This window comes from Equus asinus, chromosome 4 (genome assembly GCF_041296235.1).
Source record: "Equus asinus isolate D_3611 breed Donkey chromosome 4, EquAss-T2T_v2, whole genome shotgun sequence".
NCBI classification, from domain to species: domain Eukaryota; kingdom Metazoa; phylum Chordata; class Mammalia; order Perissodactyla; family Equidae; genus Equus; species Equus asinus.
Genome location: NC_091793.1, coordinates 100,090,496 through 100,107,052, shown reverse-complemented (window position 1 = coordinate 100,107,052; position 16,557 = coordinate 100,090,496). Strand labels below are relative to the sequence as shown.

General features: G+C 33.5%; 1 protein-coding gene across 50 annotated transcripts in view; it reads left to right on the top strand.

Annotated features, from left to right (window-relative positions):
• Positions 1-16,557, top strand: part of BAZ2B (bromodomain adjacent to zinc finger domain 2B) — a 290,353-nt gene that overhangs the window by 196,311 nt on the left and 77,485 nt on the right. For all 50 annotated transcript variants that reach the window (XM_070507912.1, XM_070507924.1, XM_070507921.1 and 47 more), the window contains 4 exons: positions 4,187-4,397; positions 9,662-9,754; positions 9,870-9,931; positions 14,811-14,876. In XM_070507912.1, coding sequence (XP_070364013.1) covers positions 4,187-4,397; positions 9,662-9,754; positions 9,870-9,931; positions 14,811-14,876 — 432 coding nt within the window. The remainder of the gene's footprint in view (positions 1-4,186; positions 4,398-9,661; positions 9,755-9,869; positions 9,932-14,810; positions 14,877-16,557) is intronic.

Below are 16,557 nucleotides of genomic sequence, written 5' to 3'. Positions count from 1 at the left end.
AGCTTACCTTTAAAGAACGTATGCCTTGTACAGAGTAGGTGCCTCAACAAATGTTTTAAGCTGTAGAAATTATTTTGTAATATATTACAGTTTTACAGTGTACTTTTTTAATGCTTTACAGCCTATGGTGTGAAGTGTACTGATCTCATTTGCTTATTTACCTTAATTATTTTGTTCAATCTTCTGAAATCAAACATAAACCCTTTTTTTCCCTGTCTCTCTCATTGTAGTGTTTGTGTAAGTGAATGTGTTATTGCTAAAGATTTAAATTAGTAACTCTTGAAAGCAGAATTATAATGATATAATAGACTTAATTTGTCACCATCTCCATTGTGTTGATCATTTCTTTTCTTTTTTTTTAATATACTATCATTCTGCAGCATGCTTTCCTGCTCATCTTTTTTTTTTAATTTTTTTTTCTTTTAGATTTTATTATTTCCTTTTTCTCCCCAAAGCCCCCCAGTACATAGTTGTATATTCTTCGTTGTGGGTCCTTCTAGTTGTGGCGTATGGGATGCTGCCTCAGTGTGGTTTGACGAGCAGTGCCATGTCCACACCCAGGATTCGAACCAACGAAACACTGGGCCACCTGCAGCAGAGCGTGCGAACTTAACCACTCAGCCACGGGGCCAGCCCCTTTTTTTTTTTTTTTTAATTTTTATTTATTTGTTTATTTACTTTTTTGAGGAAGATTAGCCATGAGCTAACATCTGCTGCCAATCTCCCTCTTTTTTGCTGAGGAAGACTGGCCCTGAGCTAACATCCATGCCCATCTTCCTCTACTTTATATGTGGGACACCTACCACATCATGGCTTGCCAAACGGTGCCATGTCCACACCCAGGATCCGAACCAGCGAACCCTGGGCTGCCGAAGCGGGACGTGCACACTTAACCACTGTGCCACCAGGCCAGCCCTGTATTTTCTTTTTATTCATATCTTTTAAATCTTAGTCAAGAAAGATTATTTTCAGGAACATTTACTATCTTAGTCTTAGAAATTAAGAAAAAAGAATTAACAAACCTACTCTTTTGATGCATAATTTCTGATTGACAAAAAAGCTTATAACGTGAGTCAAGTGATGTAAATTGTATTTGCTCTTCCTGAGGAAAAGTTTATTGAGAAAAATACTTCTTTTTTTCCTTACCCACAATTATTTTAGCTACTCAGTGAATTAAAGCTATAATATAAGCTTCAAATTTTCCCAGCAATCCATTTCTCATTTTCTAATATCCAGGAGTCAGAAAACGTTTTGTATAGCCCCCAATACAATATGCAATTCCCTTAGAAAGTATTTACTTTATAAATGTCAAGGGCAAAAATGTAAATGATAATGCCACTATATTTATTTGTCTGGTAAGTTTTGGGCACCAACATATTCTGTTCCTCTTTGACACAGGTATATTTTCCTAGCTGAATAAAAATATAACTGTAAAAATTGTAGAGCCAGCCCTGATGGCCTAGTGGTTAAAGTTCGGTGCTCTCACCATTTCGGCAGCCCAGGTTCATTTCCCAGTTGTGGAACCACACCGCCCATCCGCCAGTTGCTATGCTGTGGCGGCAGCTCCCATAGAAGAACTAGAAGGACTTACAACTAGGATGTACAACCATGCACTGGGCCTTTGGGGGGGAAAAAAAAAGTAAGATTGGCAACAGATCTTAGCTCAGGGTGACTCTTTCCCTGCCAAAAAAAAAATTGTAACTCGATAAAAAAAGATAAATTGATCAAACCCTTTAAACCTTTGCTAAAAGTTGATTTTATTATTAATAAGATACTTTAAAAACTGAATGCAGATTCCTTTATGGACTCTTTTATTAGTCTCTCTCTTCTCCAAGTGTCACAAATGTCACTTTTATATTTTTCAATTTATGTGATGTGTGCTGCCTTGTTTCCTAAAAGCATAACAGAGAAATGAAAACCTAAACTAATCAAAAGCCTCCCACACTGGTAAACATAAAATTGTTTTGATGGCTTCCTTCTTAGTGATTTATGGCCTAAAAATGCAGTTAGTACAACTGTTGTTCCTATTGACTTCATTTGAAATCTCAGCAAAAAAATATCTTATTTTCCTCAGAGTTAATTTTTAAAATTATTTGTAGCATGGGAATTACTGAAAAGAAGTAGTAGATATTATTTTTTAACATATAAATATATGGACTATATGCATTAATTTTTTTCTGACACAGTCCTGCCTTGACATAATCTTGGCTGTGCTTTCATGGCCGAATATTTAGATCAGTGACTTAGCAAGTATAAGAACATCTTCGTAACGTCTATTAAGTACATCTAATGGTTAAGAGCCAGGTTTTAGATGAGACAGTCCTAGATTCAAATCACAGTTCTATTCCTCATTGCCTCTGTACCTCAGGAAACTATTTAACCTCCGTAGGCCTGAATTCACTCAATGATAATGTAGGGACAATAAAACCCACCATATTAGATAGAACTGTTGTGAAGATTAATGTATATAATGTATTCAAAATCCCTGGAACAAAGCACAGTAGTTAGAATGTGAGATGTAGCTCTCATCCATTGTGGTAGCAGGAGTAGTGTTTGTATTTTTAGTACCCATTGAATGAGATACTCAGAGACTCCTTTTCCCACGTTAGGAATCATGGCACAAAACATAACTGAAGAAATTTTTATTGTTTCTGGTTGCAGAATTGCCCACAGTGGTTCAAGCTAAATTCCTAGTTAGAGATTGTTTTAAGAAAAAAAGCACATTTAAAAAATTTTCTTAACCTTCACACTAAAGGAATTATCTCTTTTAAAAAAAAGAAATAATAAAATAATTATTTTAGAAACACTATTTTTAAAAGATGACTTTCCTATATCAGAACATATTCCTTTGGACTCTAAGTAAGGTAATATAACAATGTATTCATTTTGATTAACATATAGAGGGTAACGAACACCAGACTCAGATTGTATCTATGCACTGAACAGGATAATACCTATAATACACTAGCATTGTGCTGATCTATGTGCTTGCATCAGGAAACTTAAACTGTGAAATCTCAAATATATACAAAAGTAGACAGAATAATGTACACCATGTACCTATGATCAGCTTAGAAATTATCATGTGGCCAATATTGTTTTACGTGTACTCCTATCTACTTCTCCTCTTCCATAATTTGTTGAAGTGAATCTTATACATCTTATTTCATCTGTAAATGTTTTAATTTGTATCTCTGAAAGATAAAGACTTGTATTCTATAATAGTACCACACTACCACTATCACACTTTAAAATGATAATTTCTTGATGTCATCAAATACCAGTCATTGTTCAAATTTTCAATTGTTCCTTAATCATCATAATTTTCTGCAGTTTGTCTATTTGAATCAATATCTAGGTAAGGGCCACACAGTGGGATTGTTTCATACATCTTTTAAGGCTCCTTTAATCTTTCCACAGTTTTTTTACTTCTTGAAATTTATTTGTTGAAGGAACTAGGTAATTTGTAGAATTTCCCTCAGACTGGATTCTGCTGTGTAGTTTAACATACACTTCTCACCCTATTTTTCCTATGAAATTATAGTAATTAAGTCTAAAGGCTTAATCAAATTCAGGTTTGACTTTGGGTGTGGTGGGGCAAGACTAATTTATAGGTGATGAAATGAACCTCCATCAGGAGGCTAAGGTTTGGTTGTCTCTCTTTTTGGTGATTGGCAGCCATTCAAGTTCAATGCTTGGATCCATTAATTCATCAGGTATTGCAAAATGCTGATATTCTAACTCTTACTTTCTTGGTTTATTAGCTGTAATATTTCTATAAAAAGAAACATTAATGTGTTATTTGGATAGCTTAATGTTTGATTGAACTGATGACCCGTAAGAACAACCCATAGAGGTGTCATCACACAACTAATATTTTCAAATATTTGCCAATTTTGTGGTCACTGTAGTTCAGAAACGGTGATTGTAAGATATATATCTCTATTTATATGTTTATAGATACAGATATAAATCTCTCTATGTACGAGCAAGAATACCAAAGATTTGCCAATGGCTATGAACAATTGTAAATACAAATTTAATTTAAAAAATAAAATTCCTAAAGTTTGTACCAGCTTTATAAATTCCAAAATATCTGTGACTTTACCTAGAATTTTCTGACATATTGATCACTTGTTTTTATTTTGTTTGTAATATATTATTTCTATAAAATGTTAATTAAAAGGGAACGCAGTGGTGTCTTCTGAAAGAAGAGGATGTCATTCCCCGTATCAGGGCGATGGAAGGTCGTAGAGGAAGACCACCAAATCCAGAGAGACAGCGAGCAAGAGAGGAATCCAGGATGAGACGTCGGAAGGGTCGGCCTCCGAATATTGGCAGTGCTGAATTTCTAGATAACACAGATGCCAAATTGCTAAGAAAACTGCAAGCTCAAGGTAAGAAATATAGTGTCTGACGCTGTAATTATCATACTAAAAAGTATAAGTATTTCTTATGTTTGTGACTTATGAGTGACTGACAGTGCTCTCAATTTCTAAAAAGTAGATATTTGTGTTAGAATAAAAATGAGAAAATAAGGAGTCCCACTGGTAACTGGAGTTCTTTGATTAGGTAGGCTCCTCTCAAGAGCCGTACTCATAAACACATCATACCTTGTGTGTTTAGAATTACAAAGGTGGGTGATAAGCTTTTAAGGCTTGCACAGAAAGGGAATCAACCAGCACTTGGCACATGCCTTAAGGTTGTGCCAACCTTCTGGAAATTCTCATTTTAACAGCTCCCGATTCCTTGAGGTGTTACAAGGGAATAACAACAAAATATGTGGATCTGTGGAGTAAATTTTCAGAGAACTCCAATTACTGGTAAGTAACCCCAGTCTTTTAGTTTGAGTTCTTCTGTAGTCTGAATATATTGCATATATTTTCAAAATCCCCAACTAATAGATTTAAATAAAAAAGTATTTAAGATCACCAGAAAGCATCACTTCTCAAGTACAAAGTGCTTGTAATAACCTCAAGTGTATTTATGATTCAGAATTATCCATAAATTATCAAGATGGAGTTCCAATGCTATGTCTAACACAGAGAAAACTGACTAAAATAAAAGAGCTGTGCTATGCGTTTGAGTTCTAGTTGCAAATATGAAGCCTCTTAAGGCTATCTAAATGCGTAGGAACATATGTATTGATGTCTTATATTCACAAGAATATATATAAACATAAAAATCCATGGAAAATAAAGGTTTAATAATAAAAATTGACTTAAAGGACTAACAGAATTTACTTCCTCTCATTGGTTTTTTTTTTCTGGATGAAAAGCCTGACTTATGTCTATTTATTGTAAACACCATCATAAAAATAATTTCTTTGTAGCTGGTTTGTTTATATTATAAAACAAATATCCCTGACAAATCTCGTAGAACAGCATGCTTTAAAATAAAGGACACTCACAAGTAGAATCATTATTACAGTTTTTTGTTAATCTATCCAGAAATGTCTACACACATATACACGTTCAAACACTCATATATATAATATGTATATATATATGCATATATAATATGTTGTGGTATACATGTATGTATCTTTGAGTTCTAAAATAAATGGACTTACAGAGTACATACTATTCAGCTTTTTTTTCCACTTAGTTTATCTTGAATATCTTTCTGTATCAGCACTTAAAAATCAATCTTGTGTTTTTAATGGCTGAATCATAAGTGATACCACGTATGGCTCTACCATACTTCATTTGACCGGTCTCTTTTTGATGACTGTTTAAGCTATTTCCTTAATCTTTGCTATCACAAACAATGCTGAAATACATACACATTAAACGTATCTTTACATCCTTCTCCAGATATGGCTAGCTACAGTATAAAATCCTAGACATAGAATCTCAGAATCTCTTAATCAAAGGGTATGTGCCTATTCAATTTTAGTAGACAGCAGGCAAATATTATATCCAAATAGGTTGCCCCAATTCATACTCCACCAGTGGCGTGTAGGTTAACTGCCTGGCATACAACTTAATGTTGTGTAAGTTTTTCTCTGCCTTAGTATCTTAGTTAAATATTTTTTGTGTTATTTTATTTGGTTTCTCTTAAGACTTTGATCTCTCCTGAACAGTTGCTAGTGAAGGGTAAAAAAGAAAGTTAATGTATTGACAGATATAGCCATACATGATGAGTTTTTAAAATTAGAATTGTCAATAAACTGCTCACTCTTTTGAAGAATGGATAATTGTGTTGTGTGCATTGTTTGCATAAAATAAGAAAGCTTGAAACTAACTGATACCAAAAGCATGGGCTCTTCATGCATGTTTTGCATATCTAGTACTAATATCATTAATACTTAGTATCCAAAATGGCAACCTTATATTTGCAAAATTAATTGAATTTTAATTTAACAAAATAGAAGTTAATTATTCACCTTTTACCCAGTGTTTTTTCTCCCTCTAGATGTTGAATTGGTTTCTATAACACAGCATACTTCTGCCTTCTTATATTATGTTGTATTTTGCAAATTCTGTTATCTTTGACCTTATTGTGTACATATGTTCTTTCTGAACATATGTATAAATATTAAATATGTAATGGTAAATAAATAATTATTGTCAATATTTACAAATATATGTGGTGTAATATGCATGTTTTTTCTTGGAAAGAAAAGAAAGTAGGAATAAATCACTTTATCACCACTTTTATTTCTAAAAGGCTTCTACATTAACAGTTTGGGGATTCTAGAAGTTTCTGTTATATTTTATTGTCCTAGTAGGACTCAACTAGACTGAAAAACTGGATTTAATTTGAAGAAATGTTCAAAGCAGTAAAATAAATGTGAACTTAGAATGTACATCCAAGCATTGTGAAATGGGAGCTCTCTAATTTCTTATAAAATACAGTTAAGAAACTGAAAAGCTTTGAATATGAAAAAGACTTTCAAACTATATAAATAAACCTACCTGTTAATTGGCAACACCATTCCTATCTTAGATTTTCTAAGATATCAAGTATCACCTGCCCAATTCATGTATCATAGAATCTGACATGCCATAGTCTATATAATGCACCAGTATTTTAAGATGTACCACTAAGAAAGAAGAGTGCTGCCAACTGTCAGGCGCATTCTGACTTTAGGTATGTTTAAAAATGCATCTTAGAGTCAAAGAAATGTGGTATATCCAAATTATCCCTAATTCTATGTGAAAATAAACTTTATTTCGAAAATAAGCTTTCATCTATGAAATTTAAGCAGACAAGTAATTTCCTAAACCATAAAAGATATTTTTCAAATTAATATTTCAAAATTTAGTTATAACAGATAATATTTTAAGCAACCATAAACCAAATAAACGAGAAGATATTGAGAGCAATTTATTCCTCAGAGCCTCAGTGAATTTTCGAGGTCTCTAACTCATTCTCCTTCCTCCATAGTGTCCCTAATTTTTTAACATTTTTTTACATCTTCTTCTCCAACTGATCATAATATAAAATTTAAGCTATATAAATTTGTAATGATTAATCAAAATGGTATCTTCCTTGCTGAAGTGGAAAGATAGGAGTTGAAATTCTTGGTGTTTGTCTGTCCTAAGGTTTTAAAAATTAAAATTGCCTTATACCTGTATGGGGCTTAAAATTGACTGATACATTCATACGCAAGTATGCACCTATATAGTTTCCTTTTTATAAACCAAACTTCTATTGGAGAGCATCAATTTAGCTTGGAACAAAAGATCATACTTATGTCACATTTTCTCGGAAACATTTTTTTAACCACTTAACACGTTTTTCATTTTAAGGCAGATTTGGGTCTTTACAGCAGAATTCAGTGAAAGCTTTCAATCCTTAGATGCTAGAAAAATATTTTACCTGATACTGTATAGATGAGAACGATGTCCTTCAGGTATATTATTATCAGAGGTTGCTGACTCTGCAGGCCGGTTTATAGATTTTTATTTCCCAGAGTATTTAGTGAACAGATTATTTTTATGTGGCTCAGAAATTTTTGATGATGCTTATAAGCTCGTAATATTGAAAACTATTGGAAAATTGGAGATATACTTTAGCATCAACTTCCATTTCAACTTTGATTAACACTCCCTATTTGGTAGATAAAATTAGACCCTTTTATGTCCCTTTCTCTTTTTTTAAGTGTTAATGATAGAAAATCAGCCATAGTAATCAACTTCACCTCAGCTGTTACAGGACCTAGGGTTAAATTTTTATCTAAAATCTCAAGGTGTTCAAATTTCTTTAAGGATTTTTAGAAGTAGTAGCATATAGACTATGGAGTCAGAAAGACCTGGGTTTATATCTTGGCTCTGCTATTTAACCTCTATGAGCCTTAGTTATTTCATTTGAAAGCTGGGTTATTATGAAGTTGTTCATTTGTAAGGTTGTTATGAAGGTTACACAAGATCATGTAAATATAATACAATAGTGCAGTAAGTGGTGGCAATTATTAGTAGAGCTCAAGTTATTCAGTTATTACCCAATCATATTCATTGTTGATGAATATAATATGTAGGTTTCTTAAAACTATTCCTCTGATACAAAGTTTAAAACAATGTCTAATGTCCCGTGGTATTTTCTAAAATGATTTTATGAGTGATGTTATATATACCACATTTATAGTTAGAAGTATTCTGACCAAATTTGTCAGCAGAAGAAAGCATGACATTACGTGCTTTCAACAACAAAACCTCGGTGGTGTACAATACTAAGCATTAATTGCTGTGCAGATAGAATCAGCTGGAGGTAAGTTAGGCAGCTCTGCTGATCTTGGCTGGGCTTGCTCACGTGTGTGGAGTCAACTGGCTCCATGTGTCCCAGCCTCCAGCAGCCTAGCCAAAACATGTCTTCATCGTAAAGGGCAAGGCATGAGAGTAAAAATAGAAAGAGCACAAGTACACTTTCAGACTTCTACTTGCATCACAACTGCTAACGTCCTATTGGCCAAAGATCACTCGGCTGGACTCAGAATCAGAGGATGAGGAAATATATTCCATCTTTTGATAAGAGGAGCTGCAAAGTCACATGAAAAATGACACATGAATAGAGGGAAGAATGAAGACTTGGGACCATTAATTGTACCAATCTATCCCCGGTTCATACATTTGTCCTTAAAAATTATGAGAACTAGGTTGTCCTTAAAATTCCTTGACATTCTGTACTCTTTCTCTTTAGGAGATTTAGTCCGTCTCCTTCATAATGAAAATATCCGTGGACTCAGAAACTTTACCATTCATATAGTTGATTGAAACACTGAGTTTGAGGAAGTTGTGTTTGTTTTATTTGGGTTCTTTCTCTTTTTTGTGTGTTTTATCTTTAAGACTGAAGTGCATTGCTGCATTTACATTTCAGCAGCTACTTTCCTGCTAAGTGAGGATTACACAAAATGTGAAAAAAATCTTCTTAGATTAGCCTCTGTGATGATGATTGAGAGAAGCATCATTTTTGTGTCGTTCTGTATATGTAGTTTGTGTAGTTCTGTTTTGTGTTTGATGAAACAGTTTGGCAATTTCTAGAGAAAATGAACAAGACATTTTCTGCTCTACCATTCCTCTACTTGACATCTAACCTTTGGCAATTTTCGTAAAAATTACGTCCTTCCTGATGATACCAGTTTTATACAGTTATTATTTTTACGCTAGCAGTAATGTAAAGTTGTTAATAATATTCCTTGAATTTTTGTGTTTTTCAGAAATAGCCAGGCAAGCAGCACAAATAAAGCTTCTGAGAAAACTTCAAAAGCAGGAACAGGCTCGGGTTGCCAAAGAAGCTAAAAAACAGCAAGGTGAGTGATTTAAATGGTATCATCAAGTTGAAGAATGAATATTGGGGAATTCCTAAGAGTCCTCTCCTCTTCATTCCTTTTCTGATGATATCTGTGCTTTGGTTTTTCATCACAGCAATAATGGCTGCTGAGGAGAAGCGAAAGCAAAAGGAACAGATAAAGATTATGAAACAACAGGTATGTGTACGCATTGGAACTGATTTTTAAAACACAGGCATTATTTTAGGAACCTATTTGTATATGTATATATGCACATTATTTTCATTTTGATTTCTGAGTGAAGTGTATTTCACATTAATATCATGTATCTTATTTAGAAAGTTGTCATCTTCTATTAGTTAAAATTCACCTTATTTTTAAGCTAAGTCTTCTCTTCTAAGTTTTTTAGGAAATGATTACCAAACAGTAAATTTGTATAAGTAGTTTTACTATCCTGATAGACTTTGAATATAAGTTGACATCTTGAATAATTTTCAAACTTTTTAAATTAATGTATCAGCAAATGAAGGATATTGCTTAATGTTCACATATTTTATTATTATTATTATTTTTAGTGAGGAAGATTGGCCCTGAGCTAACATCTGCTGCCAACCCTCCTCTTTTTCCTGAGGAAGACTGGCCCTGAGCTAACATCTGTGCCCATCTTCCTGTATTTTATATGTGGGATGCCTGCCACAGCATGACTTGATAAGCGGTGTCTAGGTCCACACCCAGGATCCAAACCTGCAATCCCCAGGCCACTAGAGTGGAACACACAAATTTAACCACTATGCTGCCAGGCTGGCCCCTTAAATGTTCACATTTTAATAAGAAAAGCTTTTTGTTCTAAAACATGTAAAATACTAGTAAAAAATTCAATTCAAGTTATGTAGAATAAGGTTTGCTCCCATTGCTTCTGAATACTTTCAAAGCTACTTAAAAATTACTACTGTAAAAAATGAAGAAAGCTTTATTTCAGTATATCCAGCATTCTATTGTATATCTACAATGTCCCTCTCCTCTGTAATTTTCAAAATTAAGTATAGATAGATGATGTATCTATTTTAAATAGATTTAAAAGAAATTTTAAATTCTCATAGGGAAAGCATCACATGATAAGATAGTGAACTTCATTTAAGATGGGAGTATGTGAACTGTTCTCCCATCTCCCATGACATTTGGTCACGTGCCATATATTGACGTTTTTGTCAGTGATCAACTGCATATACAATGGTGGTCCCATAAGATTAGTACCATACAGCCTAGGTGTGTAGTAGGCTATACCCTCTAGGTTTGTGTAAGTACATTCTATGATATTCACACAACAACACATTTCTCAGAATGTATCCCCATCATTAAGCAATGCATGACTGTATTCACATAACCTTTAAAGCATAAAGAAAGTGGAGATAAACTACTATTCTTTAAAAAATTTTAGGGGCCCACCTAGTGGCATAGTGATTGGGTTTGCATGCTCCACTTCAGTGTCCCAGGGTTCACTGGTTCCAGTCCCAAGCACAGACCTACACACCACTCATCAAGCCATGCTGTTGCAGCATCCCACATACAGAATGGAGGAAGGTTGGCATAGATGTTAGCTCAGGGCCAATCTTCTCACCAAAACAAAATTTTTTTCAAACAGCAAGTAGTTATTTCTGAGTATGAAATGAACTCAATTGTGCTATTATATAAATAGCTCCTAAATAATGAGTGGCTTGGGCTGCATTTGATGCGGTTATCTCTAAGCTTCTTTCCAGTATTGAGTAAAGCAGTATGATTAGAGAGAGTTGATATAAAATTGGGATTCAGAATTCAGAGTTTGGGACTGGCCCCGTGGCTGAGTGGTTAAGTTCACGTGCTCCGCTGTGGCGGCCCAGGGTTTCGCTGGTTCAGATCCTGGGCGTGGACATGGCATCGCTCGTCAGGCCACGTTGAGGCGGCGTCCCATATGCCTAAGGACCTGCAACTAAGGTAGACAACTATGTACTGGGGGGATTTGGGGAGATAAAGCAGAAAAACAAAGATTAGCCACAGTTGTTAGCTCAGGTGCCAATCTTTAAAAAAAAAAAAAAGAATTTAGAGTTTGTAGTCGGGAAGCCTGCAGTTGAATATGGGCTCTGCTACTTAATAATTTTGTGACCTTAGATGAATTACTTAACCTCTAAGCCTATTTCCTCCGTTGTAAAAGAAAATAGCTGTATTATCTGAAGATTAAATGAAGATAATGAATATAAAGTGCCTTCCACAGTACCTGGCACAAACCAGTGCTCACTTTTTAAAAGACAGATATAATACACCAAACTATATCATATACTCTTTTACCATAATTTAAAGTAATCAATTGTAGACTTGAATTTCTTCCTTAGTTGGTTACTTGTGATTGCTGAAGACACTGTAAGGTTGACTGAAAAGTATAAAGTCTAATAAATGCAATTATTAAAATATTATAAATATTTACTGCTATTACATATATATGTAGAAATAAGTTCATATTTCATTTTAAAGTGAAATACTACTGTTTCTGTTATACTTTTCTATAGCTTATTCTGTTTCCCAGTGGCTAGAGACCCATCAAATCCCGTCAGCACTTTCGATTCAGCTTTGTGATCCTAAAGTCTTGAAGTGGTGACACCCTAAGTCTACACAGTCTTCACTGCTCGTCAAAAAAATCAATGGGGTCCCAGTGTCCTAGCACTTTAATGCAAATGAGCTGATGGTAGATATTCATCAAGATGTTTATCTGAGGCTAGTCTCAGAATGCTATCTGACTTACTCCTTATTGCCAACAAAGTGAATCAAAGTATAGCATAGGTCTGCTCACAGAGTCAGTTACACAATGCCTATTTTAAAGTCAGCTTTAGACTAGAATAAAATAGTAGCACGTGCTTCTCCTCCTCTGGATTGTTTTTTCCACCTAGTAGGCCAAAAATATCACCAGATAGTCCTCAAGGCAATTTTCTGGATGCCTTGCCGGAAGCATTATTATGAACAGAAGGAACAAAGGCATTGGAATCTGACCAGAGCTTTGTATTTACTATTTGGCTTTAGGAAAAATATTTACTCTCTAGGAACTTCAATTCTCTCTTAGGTGAAAAGAAGATAATTTCAAGTCCTATGTTCAGGTTTTTTTCTATGATCAGTAAGATATTTTATGTAAAATGCCCAGGTAGGTCAGTGGTTGGGTACTCAATATTATAAGGAGAACCTATATTATAATAACTTGTAAATAATGTTCATCTCTGCTAATGCTAATGAAAACACTATGAAATCTGTGTACATATATATAAATCACTTGGACGGTTAAGATAAAGCTCTAGACTGAGTATACTTAAGCCTAAGATTCCATGCTTATCTCCATGCATAAGAGAACAATGAATGACTTTTGCTGACTTGAGAACATACCACCTTATAACCTTAGGATTGATAGAAGCAGAAAAATTAAATCAAGTGTATGCTTTACTTAGGTCTCAAGTTCTAATCTAAATAAATACTTCAAATATGGATCAAGTCCAACCTTCTCTAAGACTCAGAAATGAAACAAAAGATAGACTTGGGTTTTTTTTTTTTTTTGGCAAGCTTTAATTAATATTTAAAACCAAAATAGGACCACCAACAGCAAAATCATAGCATATGACCAGCCTTCTAAATTCAGAACAGTAATGCCAGAAATCTCATTATCTTGTGGTAGACTCCTGCAGGGAATCAGTAACATCAGTGTGCAAAAAAAGAAATATTTAAAAACATATGAAAGCATAGCTTCACCAGACAGAGAAAGAGAAATACTGCATGATTTCACTCATATGTAGAAGATAAACAAATACATGGATAAAGAGAACAGATTAGTGGTTACCAGAGGAGAAGGAGGCTGGGAGTGGGCAAAAGGAGTAAAGTGGCACATTTGTATGGTAACAGACAAAAGTTAGACTACTGGTGAACATGATGAAGTCTATAGAGAAATTGATAAATAATAATGTACACCCAAAATTACACAGCATTATGAACCATTATGATCTTAATAAAATAATTGAAAAAATAAGTAAATAAAAAATATAGCTTTAAAAAAGTACCACTAGCATCTGGAAATTGGAGCAGGTATTGTAATATACACATTATAAAATGCGTTGGCTCTGGAAATCCTAGGGCAAATGCAATTTGTAACTAGGAAAATTTGGGTGTTTTTTTTGGAAACTGTGTGTCTATTCTCATCACTGCCAGTTTAGGACTATCAAAGAAGTGTATGAACATGAAATTAACAATGTGCTTATAGCATATGAGAACACTTTTTAAACTCAAAAGTTTAAAGTTTTTTCAAAATTTAGATGATCACTGAATTCTAAAAGGAAAACTAGTACATTAAATTTAGATAATGTGAATACCAGTTATGTCATGTGAATCATTCTCTAGAATGTTAAATTGTAATTAATCCATTTTTAACAAATGTTACAGATTTCTGAATTGGGCTTATTACAGTAGTTAAAAGCAATGTCATATTATCATGTTATTTATCATGTGAAATAAGAAACTATAATATGGAAATTGTTAATAATCTATTATAATTGTCTGGCACTATAAACTTTTTTAAGTATCTTTTATTTAATCTGACATAGTGAAAAAGGGCAAGCACTTCCCCCTGTTTCATATGAGAGTAGTTATTATTGGCTCGAGATCACACAATGAATGACAGAAACTCAGGACTAGCCGTAGGTTTTGTGACTCCTGATATACTATTTTTTATATTATTCTATCTCATATTTATTTCAAATTAAGTATTATGTGTAGTTGCAAATATTTGTAAAGATCCGCTGGCTAAATGAGTTCAATCAGCTTGATTTACCTGATTTCTATATACATATTTAACATTTGTATTTTATAAATTGTTTTGAGCAATTTTATAAAATCATTAATTTGATCTGAATGTATATATAATATTAAGCTAATTAATTAATTTTATATCCTCTATGGACAACTGTTGGTAATTCTGTACTTGTGTCTTAAATTATTTTATTCCACTTAAAGACTTTTCACCTAGATATTTAGTTTATTTCATTATCTTAAATTATCGTAATTTTTCCTACAGGAAAAAATTAAGAGAATACAACAAATCAGAATGGAAAAAGAACGTCGAGCCCAGCAAATTCTAGAGGTATAATTCTTTAATTTGGTATAATTAAACTAATACAGCCATATATTTTCAAATCTGCAAAAATAAAAATTTTATCTGCATGCTCTCTCACTCTTATGAATCGATATGTCCACCAAAAATTCTCTTTTAACATAATGCATTAAGACCTTACCTGAACCTTACTTAGCAAGCTCATCTCATCTTCACAGTAAAAACCCAGGAAATAAGATAGAGGAGAAAGAAGAACAATGGAAAACCTCTGGACAGCCAATTTAGTTGTCATAAAGTTCATGTGCCAAAACTCATGTTCTTTACTTTTAGAAAAGTCATTATGACTTGTAGTCAGATATTTGCTTTTAATTTAGAAATAAAAACATTACAAAAGTAAAAGTAAATTTTAAATGTACAAACAGTTTAACCAGCTCGGTTTTCTGTTTTCTGTTATATCCCTCTTCTTTGCAAGCTGATGGACTAGCTCTGTAGGACATATATTGGCATCAGCAAAAGTGGTAGCCAAAAGACAGCAGGGGAAAATACAGAAGAACTCTAATCTTTTAGTTGAGTGGGAAGCAATTTTCAGCACCTTCACAGCCAAAAGGCCTTGTTCTATCAAATTGTGCAGTATAGGGCCTGGCCCCTGGCCGAGTGGTTAAGTTCGCGCACTCCGCTGCAGGCGGCCCAGTGTTCTGTTGGTTCGAATCCTGGGCGCGGACATGGCACTACTCATCAAAACCACGCTGAGGCAGCGTCCCACATACCACAACTAGAAGGAACAACGAAGAATATACAACTATGTACTGGGGGCTGTGGGGAGAAAAAAGGAAATAAAATAAAATCTTTCAAAAAAAATTGTGCAGTATAATAACTGATATTCAGAATAATTGCCCCAGTCATCAAGAAAAAACCAAATTATGTTTAGTGTACTGTTTCTAAGCAGGCATAGATCTCAAAATTGTTTCCATTCAAAATTGTGAAAATAAACTTGTAATGTTCAGAATTATAACCTCTCAGCTATTCAAGAAACGATTGCAATAAAGAACAATTTATTACCTGAGAGCTCCGGATAACTGAGGTTTTCAATGTTACGAGTTTTATCCCTTCTAGAAATATACACATATTCCTTTATCCATTTCAAATTAACTTTAAAAAACCCCAAATCGAAAATATTCCTGTCTTAACGTAAGTTGACAACTACTAAATAGTTATGACACATCTACGTAGTTAATGACTTTAAGATTATGAAGCTCAAATTTGATAGCATGATCTTGATATTCAAAATGTGCTTTATCAAAGATTGTAAGTTTCCATTCCATTAAAAAATAAACAAAAACCTTGAATTTAACCACAGTATACAGCTAGGAAAAATCAGATTTAATGTTTTATTTGAATCTGCTGAGTATGGATTTATTTCTCTCAAATTTCAAGTATTAAAAAAGAAATTTCAAATAAAGTGGGCATGTGCATTTTTTAAATGTTACTGACTTATTTTTTAAATAACTTTTATTTATCAGTTAAAATTTATACTGTTTTCTGAATTTTTTACAGTGATCATGTTTTGCTTTTAAAAATCAGGAGAAACAGCAATAATGACATAAAATTCTTTTTTGTGATTATGTTTTAAAGTAAAATAACATAAACACTCAATTATTTCAGACTTTTAACAGCTTTTGACAAAAACAAGAAAAGCTGACATACTCATGAA